The 8,767-nt window shown below is 48.7% G+C and overlaps 4 protein-coding genes across 4 annotated transcripts; 1 reads left to right on the top strand and 3 right to left on the bottom strand.

The window, feature by feature from the left end:
* Positions 1–1,821: 1,821 nt before the first annotated feature.
* Positions 1,822–3,326, bottom strand: LOC116589455 (histone H2B type 1-M-like). The gene is made up of 4 exons (XM_032341392.1): positions 3,314–3,326; positions 3,097–3,115; positions 2,542–2,940; positions 1,822–1,876 (listed from the first exon to the last, which is right to left on the bottom strand). The coding sequence occupies exons 1-4, from the start codon at positions 3,324–3,326 to the stop codon at positions 1,837–1,839; spliced, it is 471 nt and encodes a 156-aa protein (XP_032197283.1). The 3' UTR covers positions 1,822–1,836.
* Positions 3,309–3,784, top strand: LOC116587636 (histone H2A type 1-B). The gene has a single exon (XM_032338264.1). It carries the CDS (start codon positions 3,345–3,347, stop codon positions 3,735–3,737), a length of 393 nt encoding a protein of 130 aa, XP_032194155.1. The 5' UTR covers positions 3,309–3,344; the 3' UTR covers positions 3,738–3,784.
* Positions 3,785–4,133: 349 nt separating this feature from the next.
* Positions 4,134–4,951, bottom strand: H1-5 (H1.5 linker histone, cluster member). Its single transcript, XM_032338241.1, has one exon. It carries the CDS (start codon positions 4,877–4,879, stop codon positions 4,199–4,201), a length of 681 nt encoding a protein of 226 aa, XP_032194132.1. The 5' UTR covers positions 4,880–4,951; the 3' UTR covers positions 4,134–4,198.
* Positions 4,952–7,995: 3,044 nt separating this feature from the next.
* LOC116587627 (histone H3.1) lies at positions 7,996–8,445 on the bottom strand. The gene has a single exon (XM_032338253.1). It carries the CDS (start codon positions 8,426–8,428, stop codon positions 8,018–8,020), a length of 411 nt encoding a protein of 136 aa, XP_032194144.1. The 5' UTR covers positions 8,429–8,445; the 3' UTR covers positions 7,996–8,017.
* Between the last annotated feature and the right edge of the window lie 322 nt (positions 8,446–8,767).

Below are 8,767 nucleotides of genomic sequence, written 5' to 3' on the forward strand. Positions count from 1 at the left end.
TGATGTTATTAAGCTTCAGGCAGAGAAGTGAGTTAGATTAAAAACAAAACAGAACAAAACAAAACAAAACTCTGGGTCCAGATTAAGGACTTTCAGGGGGAAAGGATGCCCTTAGCCTTTTGAAACACCACCTCCTGTTAAGTTGTCTCGAGGTTCCCTGAGTCAGGCAGGTGCACAGTGCTCTGAGAACTCCCTCCAAGAAACCCTAGATGGAGATTGTGGTCTCTATTCAAGAACCAAAAGTTGTCGAAGAGGAGTTGATTACAAGTTTTGAATTAATGGGTCCAAGACATCATACTGACCGAAAGAACGATCTCAGATGTCTGGACTCACAGTAACAGTAAAATAAAAAAGGGGGGGGGGGTGTGTGTGTGCACCAGAAAGCATGAAAGAAAGCACGTTTAAGTAGTGCTAATGCGAGAATTAAAATGAAACAAACGGAACCATTTAGCTGTCACTTGGAATGGATTCAGCATGTAAACTGGCAGAATTCATGATGCTAATCAATTGGAACCAATTCTGGAATGGGCTGAATCAGACCTCTACGCTGTGTGTCTTGCACCTGTCTTTCTGAGGTCAGCATCCCATCCAGAGCAAGCGTCCGTCCTGGTTCTCTGGGAGTTCTGTGTGTACACAGGAAAGATCCACCTCCAGCAGCGTTATAGACCAAGCCTCAAAGAGCTTCCTGAGAAACTCACTGGTGCTCTCTGGTTCACTGAAACTTCATTTCAGGAGAGTAAATTTCATTGACAGTCACCACTGGGAACACAAAGTGATTCGTAAGGAATTCTCAAATGCTGCTGTGTATCAGCTTCTGCCAAAGGCCTCCCCAGCCGTACCCACACCACTATGGTTACTAAGTAAATAAATAAATGTTTGCTTTCTTTTTGTCCAAAAGTTAACAACTCTCAAAATATGATCTGGGGACCCAAGCCTCTTTCTGAGACCCGTTTGGTGGGACTGTGAAGCTAACTGTATTTGTGTGATAATCCTGAAACTTAATTTTTGCACTGTTTTTCACTTGACAGTTATATAGCAATTGATTGAAAGCAGAAACAAATACTGTGCAAGAATCCATCTGTCTTCTATTAAACCAGATTATTTTTAAAAATATTTTTATTTATTTATTTGACAGACAGAGATCATTAGCAGGCAGAGAGAGAGGGGTGTAAACAAGCTCCCCGCTGTGCGGAGAGCCTGATGCAGGGCTTGATCCCAGAACCCTGGGATCATGACCTGAGCCAAAGGCAGAGGCTTTAACCCACTGAGCCACCCAGGCGCCCCTCTATTAAACCAAATATTAAAGATACTTATGAAATGTAAAACCATGCCACTTCCTTCCCTAAATTTTTTTGATTTTGAAAAATTTAGCTATTTTTCTTTTTTCTTTTTTTGAGGATTTATTTATTTGACAGATCACAAGTAGGCAGAGAGGCAGGCAGAGAGAGCAGAGGCTCAAGTGGGGCTCAATTCCAGGACCCGAGCCCAAGGCAGAGGCTTTAACCCACTGAGCTACCCAGAAGCTCCAGTTTTTTCATAATACATATATTGACAAAAAATTGGACTTGACCATATGAAAATCACAGTGAACAGAAATGCCACATGGGGATATGAAAGGGTGAGTGATGAACATGAAACAGGATCTATTTCCATCTTTGTGGAACTTCACTAGGAAAGAGGCAGTGGAGAGCAGAGGATCTTGGTTTACCCAGGATACATGCACAAGAAGTTAACAGTAGAAAAATTCAACTGGAGATGTAGAGCCTGAATTAGCAGTCCTCATCCATAACTGGTGGAAATAGATGATTAAGTTCTCATTTTCCTCTTTCTCCATCTTTACCCCAACACCATGACGTTGTTTTGTGCAAATGTAGTCCTAGAGTGAGGGAGAAACCAGTTACATACCTTCCATGGATGTTAAGGAGTAACTGAAAGGAAATGTGACTTGGGAAGATTCCTTTAAATCAATTTATGTGACTCACAGAGCATTCTACTGGGAAGGAAGATGGTGACTGAAAAATAGTGGAAAGACCTAAGGAAGATAAATGGAAGCCCTGCCAATAAGATTTTTAATGCAAGTTGAGAGACATTTTTCTTTTTCACATTAATTTTCAGTTTTCTCACTGATTAACTCAATGGGTGGTCCTTAAAGTTAGAATTTGGATGGTAAGTGAAATATGCACAATAAAACAATGTTTTAAAGTATTTTGAACACAAGCAAGGGGAGAGGGACAGATGGAGAGGAGTGTTTTGCAGATCTGACCCCAGGACCTTGGGATCATGACCTGAGCCAAAGGCAGACACTTAACCGACTGAGTCACCCAGGCGTCTCTGCACAATAAATTTCTTTTGGAGTGCTTGATGTTTGTAGTATTAAAAAAAGAAAAGAAAAAAAGACCTTACTGAAAACACACAGGACCAGAAAGTACCTTTCACAAATGAAGGGTGTACAAAAGCCTTCAGATGAAAATGTGCTTTTGCCTCTCCGTCAGAATTAAAAAAAAAAAAAAAAAAAAAAAGCCTTTGCAGCTGGTAGCTCACTTGGAGCTGGTGTACTTGGTGACGGCCTTGGTACCCTCGGACACGGCGTGCTTGGCCAGCTCCCCGGGCAGCAGCAGGCGCACAGCCGTCTGGATCTCCCTGGACGTGATGGTCGAGCGCTTGTTGTAGTGCGCCAGGCGGGACGCCTCGCCCGCGATGCGCTCGAAGATGTCGTTGACGAACGAGTTCATGATGCCCATGGCCTTGGACGAGATGCCGGTGTCGGGGTGCACCTGCTTCAGCACCTTGTACACGTACACCGAGTAGCTCTCCTTGCGGCTGCGCTTGCGCTTCTTGCCGTCCTTCTTCTGCGCCTTGGTCACCGCCTTCTTGGAGCCCTTCTTCGGGGCCGGCGCCGACTTGGTGGGCTCGGGTACCGCCAGAAACAACTGTCGAAGGCTTGAAAGTAACGCAGTGAGTGTGAGGCTCTAAGCGTCCTCCTTACTCACAGCTTCTTAGACCTGACCGGCTTTGGCAGAGTGGACAGTAACTAACACTCCTCTACCCCCTCCCCAACACCAAAAGCCCAAAGACTAAAGAAAAAACAGGCTCAACCTGTCATCTTTATCAGCTCCTTACACGGAGGTGATAAAACAAAACCAACGATTTGTAGTAAATACTGGGTAGCATCCTGTATCTAACCAATCAAAGAAAGAGTCTTTGGAAACCAGGACTCCATTGGTTTAAATGTAACTGTAATTTTATCCAATGGCACAGCTTTATTTTGGCGCCCAGTGAGGACTATAAGAGAGGAAACTTTCTCCTACTCTACTCAGCCTAGTCATTGGCAATTTCCCGAAACCATGTCCGGACGCGGGAAGCAGGGCGGCAAGGCGCGCGCCAAGGCCAAGACGCGCTCGTCGCGGGCGGGTCTACAGTTCCCGGTGGGCCGCGTGCACCGCCTGCTCCGCAAGGGCAACTACTCGGAGCGGGTCGGGGCCGGCGCGCCCGTGTACCTGGCGGCCGTGCTCGAGTACCTGACGGCCGAGATCCTGGAGCTGGCGGGCAACGCGGCGCGCGACAACAAGAAGACGCGCATCATCCCGCGCCACCTGCAGCTGGCCATCCGCAACGACGAGGAGCTCAACAAGCTGCTGGGCCGCGTCACCATCGCGCAGGGCGGCGTGCTGCCCAACATCCAGGCCGTGCTGCTGCCCAAGAAGACCGAGAGCCACCACAAGGCCAAGGGCAAGTAAGGTCTCCTTTAGCAGCAACCAAACCAAAAGGCTCTTTTCAGAGCCACACACTATTTCTGGAGAAGAGCTGTTGCCGCAATTTAAAATTTGTTTAATGTCTCTAATGTCTCCCGGTCTGCCCCTTGGCAAGAGGGCGGTGTGGTTGACCGACCGTCTCCAAATTCTGAATTCTGTCACTCGTGTAAAAAAAATTAAGGGAATCAAGGGTTAAAGTACTGCAAACAGGGACCAGTGGCCAACCGGGGCCTAGTGAGCCAATGGGGAGTTGCAGCGGGCTTTTTCAAGCAGCAGCTGTGTATAGTTCTTACAGGTCCGGGGGACGTGGTATATATATGCATGGCACTTTTTGAGGTTTGTTGTTTTCGCAACAAGCACGACTGCGTACAGCTGTTTTCAGACAAATTTGGGTGGCTCTGAAAAGAGCCTTTGGGGTTTTCGTTGCCTTTTTGAAGGCCAGCTTCCTACTTCTTTTTCGGAGCCGCTTTCTTTGCCTTGGCAGCCTTAGGCTTCGCTGCCTTGGGCTTAGCGGCTTTGGGTTTGGCTGCTTTCGGCTTCACCGCCTTGGGCTTAGCGGGGCTCTTGGCCGCTTTCTTGGGCTTTGCAGCCGCCTTGGCTTTCTTGGGGCTCTTGGCCACCTTTTTAACACCAGCGGCTGCAGGCTTCTTGGCTTTCTTGGGCGTCTTCTTCACCGCCTTCTTCGCCCCCGCAGCCTTCTTGGGCTTCTTAGGGGTGGTCCCGGCCGCCTTCTTAGGCTTGGCCGCGCCCGCCTTCTTCGGCTTGGGCTTGGCCTCGCCGGAGGCCGCCTTCTTGTTGAGCTTGAAGGAGCCCGAGGCGCCGGTGCCCTTGGTCTGCACCAGGGTGCCCTTGCTCACCAGGCTCTTGAGGCCCAGCTTGATGCGGCTGTTGTTCTTCTCCACGTCGTAGCCGGCGGCCGCCAGCGCCTTCTTGAGCGCCGCCAGAGAGAGGCCGTTGCGCTCCTTGGACGCGGCGACGGCCTTGGTGATGAGCTCGGACACCGGGGGACCGGTGGCTTTGCGCTTCGCAGCGCCGCCGCCCGCCGCCTTCTTGGTGGTCTTCTTTTTGGCGGGCGACTTCTCCACCGGCGCCGGGGCCGGCGTCTCAGCGGGAGCGGTTTCCGACATGGCCGGGAGCAGAAACTGCTACGAAGAGAGAGAATGAAAATCCAAGGCGCAAGTCTGGCGATGCTGCGTGACTCCGGCCAGGGGCTTATATAAGCCGGGGCTGCTCTGTGATTGGTGGAGCGTCCAATCCACTGCCCTCAGGCAGCCGCCCTTCGCGGTTGGACTCCCAAAGTGTGTTTGTTCGTCCCCCAAATCTGATTAAATGCTGAAAATAATCATACAGAATCGGAGGCTTTGAAGCTCTCATGGAAGACAGCAGTCTCCACGTTCGCACACGGGTTTGTGTTTTCATAAATAGTGTGCAACAGAGGAAAGATATTTTTTAAAACTCTTTTCGGCTCGTCCCAGGAATCCCCTGGCTTTAGGGCATCGTGCTAGTTCTCTGGAAGTTGCAATGACTTTCCGCTAAACATCAGGAGGACGTCTTTAAAAATGCTTTGTCCCTAGCTTCTGCTTTGGACTTTTGCAAGAGGAAAGACACGGTTCCCTGATTTGGGCATAAACATTGTTTCGAACTGTAGCAAATAGCATAGAGGCAGGGGGAGGTAGACTGCATACCGCCCCAAATTAACCACATAGATCTTACTTGGAAAACCAGTTCTGTCTCCTAGGAGTCTGCACGTGTGAATGTCTTCAGAGAGTGTCTTTTGCAGTTTGGGAAAGTTCAATAGCCACAATGACGCCTGCTTTGCACCTGACTTGAGGATCCAAAGATCTGGATTCAAATTCACACTTGAATTTGATCTGTTTTTGATTGAGATTCTTTCTCCTTTAGTAACAGGCAAATCCATTAAAGAAAATGGGAAAGCTGCTTTCACAGATAACCCAGACCTGCTGGAAGTACTCCAGGGTTTCCAGCAGTCCTTGAACACACGTCCCATGACATGGGACTCTTCCGGGTTTCCGAGGTGTTCTTCCGCACTCCCCAATTCAAACTCCTTATCCCCACCAACATATTAAAAAAGGGCACTGTCAGAAACACCCTCTTCTGTTACGTGGCCATTACTGTGTGTTTGCAGGAGAGACCTGTACTTCAGGGATCCCGGGGGGTTACGGACTCCTGAGGAAAGCAGATTAGGGACGGAGGGACTGCAAGTCAGAGAGGGTCCAAAGAATTCAGAAATACATTAACATCGAAGAGAACTGACCTGGTGACCATGAGGTTGGGATGCAGGGTGGTTAAGCTTGCTATTTCTTTGTGGGGAGGGTGGAGTGGGGAACGGATGGGATTTTGTGAGGTGGCCTGGATTCTGATGTGGCCTGGATGGTAAGTAAGGTCTAATGATTCGAATGTGTACTGCAGTCAACACTCACTGTGTTCCCAGTGAAGACCGGCAGGGAAGTTTAAAGTTGCGAGCGTATTTCTCTCCAAGGAGCACCTGGAGTTGCAAGTGTAGCCAACTACGGCCATATCTGGACAGTGTCCTATTCTGTGTGGCTCTCAAGCTAAGAGTGGTTTTTATATTTTATTAATTGTGTTAGGAAAAAGAAAGAGAGACCATATTTGGCCGGCAAAGCCCCAAATATTTGCTATTTGGCCATTTTGCTGTTTTGGACTCCTCCATATATGCGGTTTGGCATATTGCTACAAGTCTGCGTCTTTCAGAACAACGCAAATTGAGAACTAACGAAAGACCTTAACAAGGAAAATGTTTTAATCAACCACTTCCCACTATTTCAACCACAAAACTTTTAGAAGATTGGGGTGGAGGGGACCCCTTCACCACATGCTTAATGGGCAGGAGAGAGATATAATAAGGGCTAACCTTCTTTGAGCATTCACTAAGTGCCAGGAACTAATCAAAGAGTGCTCTACGGTTTTGATTCATTTGCCTCGGTTTACAGCTACACAGGCTGGGACCCAGAGGAAAGAGGAGTCGTAACCTGGCAAACGGTTATATGGCTAGTAATTGGCAGCTCTGAGGTTTGAACCTAGATCACCTGGCCTTGGCTCCATTATGATGGGAAAATCCTGCAAGGGATGAGGAGAAAACAATCTGAAGCTCCTAAGAGGCAGCATCAGGTAGTCCCTACAACCAAGAGCCACTCAAGGATCTCTAAACTAATCTGTAGGAAGAGGTTCTGGCCCCTTGGGTCTTTGCCCTCAATCCCTGGGCCTTCCAAAAAGATTTAGGAGCCAGTAGATGGGATAAAAACCTTTCTGAAAGGACAAATCTGAAAACAGGGGAAAGAATATAAAACCCAGATGGCAGAAAGCTCCAGAGAAAAATGGCTAACGCCTGGAGTTAGAATTTGAAACCAAAAGAAGCAAAATGAGTCAATAATGTTCACATGTGAAAAGCATGAGATTTCAAAATCTTAAAGTAATTGGAGAAAAGTAATACAGTGAAGTTGTTAGGAAACCCAGAATTTTACGTGTGAAAACCTGCAACATAACAACTTTAAGACATCTCAGATTGAATACCCAGGCTTATTCTCTTCTTGAAAACAAAACAAAAAACAGGGACAACTCAGCTTCAGACTGAGAACGTTTTTAAAACAAGTGGGCAAATACTTTAGATTTTGAGAGCTATGGGCAGCTCATTCTGACAACCTGCAGGTCCGCATCTAGGTCATTGCTGGCCCATTTTCAGCTCAGTTAAGAGCATACACAAAGCCCAGCAGCATACTCTTGACAAACATTACATTACACTTAAAGAGTGGGAAAGCTAACCCCACTTTTGGCTCTCCCCGTTTTGTTGTTTCACAGGACAGGAAAACGAGTAAGGAGCACATTTCTGAAGTGAAAACGGGGATCATTTGGCAAAAGTTTTAATTGCCATTTGCACAATAATCACAGGAACCTGAACTCAAGTCTCCGACAACTTGAGCGTCTTCCTTCCGTCCCCTCCTGCAGTCCAGGTTTAATTTCTAAAAACGTGAGTCACCTTTAAAATGCCCATCCAGAAAGCGACACTTCCCAGGCTCAGTACCAACAGGGCACGCCGGCATTTAGGTTTACAGCCACATTCTCCAAACCTCAATTTAACTCTCGAGCCTACCAGCCCTTCCTCAAAACATACCCGAGCTTTCATGGGGCTATCAAATTTTCGAACGTTAACAGCTCCTTTGGGGGGACAATGGAGGGGCTCTGAAAAGAGCCTTTGGGTTTAATGTTGGCGCTCCCCTTGCAGAGACTTAAGCCCTCTCGCCGCGGATGCGGCGCGCCAGCTGGATGTCCTTGGGCATGATGGTGACGCGCTTGGCGTGGATGGCGCACAGGTTGGTGTCCTCGAAGAGCCCCACCAGGTAGGCCTCGCACGCCTCCTGCAGCGCCATGACGGCCGAGCTCTGGAAGCGCAGGTCGGTCTTGAAGTCCTGCGCGATCTCGCGCACCAGCCGCTGGAACGGCAGCTTGCGGATCAGCAGCTCGGTGGACTTCTGGTAGCGCCGGATCTCGCGCAGGGCCACCGTGCCGGGCCGGTAGCGGTGCGGCTTCTTCACGCCGCCCGTGGCCGGCGCGCTCTTGCGGGCCGCCTTGGTGGCCAGCTGCTTGCGCGGGGCCTTGCCGCCGGTCGACTTGCGCGCCGTCTGCTTCGTGCGAGCCATGGCGAAGACGAAGTAACAACTCAGAGCTGTGAGAGGGAGAAGCCGCGGTCCGATATTTATAGCGACCCCCGGCGTCCTGATTGGACAGGAGCCTTCTGCCCCTCCCCGCGCAGAGATTGGTTCTTGGTTCCAGGAAGCATTTTCCCGCCTGCCGCTTAGGTCTCTAGGATAATAGACAAAGAAAATGTGACTTTTTAAAAAAGCCTCTAGGATGCATCAAAATTCCTTAAAATGTTGTTTTGAGAATCGGAAAGTGCCTTCCTTCCACTCTTAAATAAAAGGTCTTGTGACTGAATTGATATATTGTTTATTGAAAATTAAAGGGGACAGCCGAAAACA

Source organism: Mustela erminea, chromosome 4 (assembly GCF_009829155.1).
Source record: "Mustela erminea isolate mMusErm1 chromosome 4, mMusErm1.Pri, whole genome shotgun sequence".
NCBI lineage: Eukaryota > Metazoa > Chordata > Mammalia > Carnivora > Mustelidae > Mustela > Mustela erminea.

Coding starts and splice junctions, on each gene's coding strand:
- LOC116589455 (XM_032341392.1), bottom strand. Junction 1,877..2,541: donor ACCAAGTACACCAGCTCCAA/GTGAGCTACCAG, acceptor CCCTCACTCTAG/GACTACATTTGCACAAAACA.
- H1-5 (XM_032338241.1), bottom strand. CDS start 4,879: ATGTCGGAAACCGCTCCCGCTGAGACGCCGGCCCCGGCGCCGGTGGAG.
- LOC116587636 (XM_032338264.1), top strand. CDS start 3,345: ATGTCCGGACGCGGGAAGCAGGGCGGCAAGGCGCGCGCCAAGGCCAAG.
- LOC116587627 (XM_032338253.1), bottom strand. CDS start 8,428: ATGGCTCGCACGAAGCAGACGGCGCGCAAGTCGACCGGCGGCAAGGCC.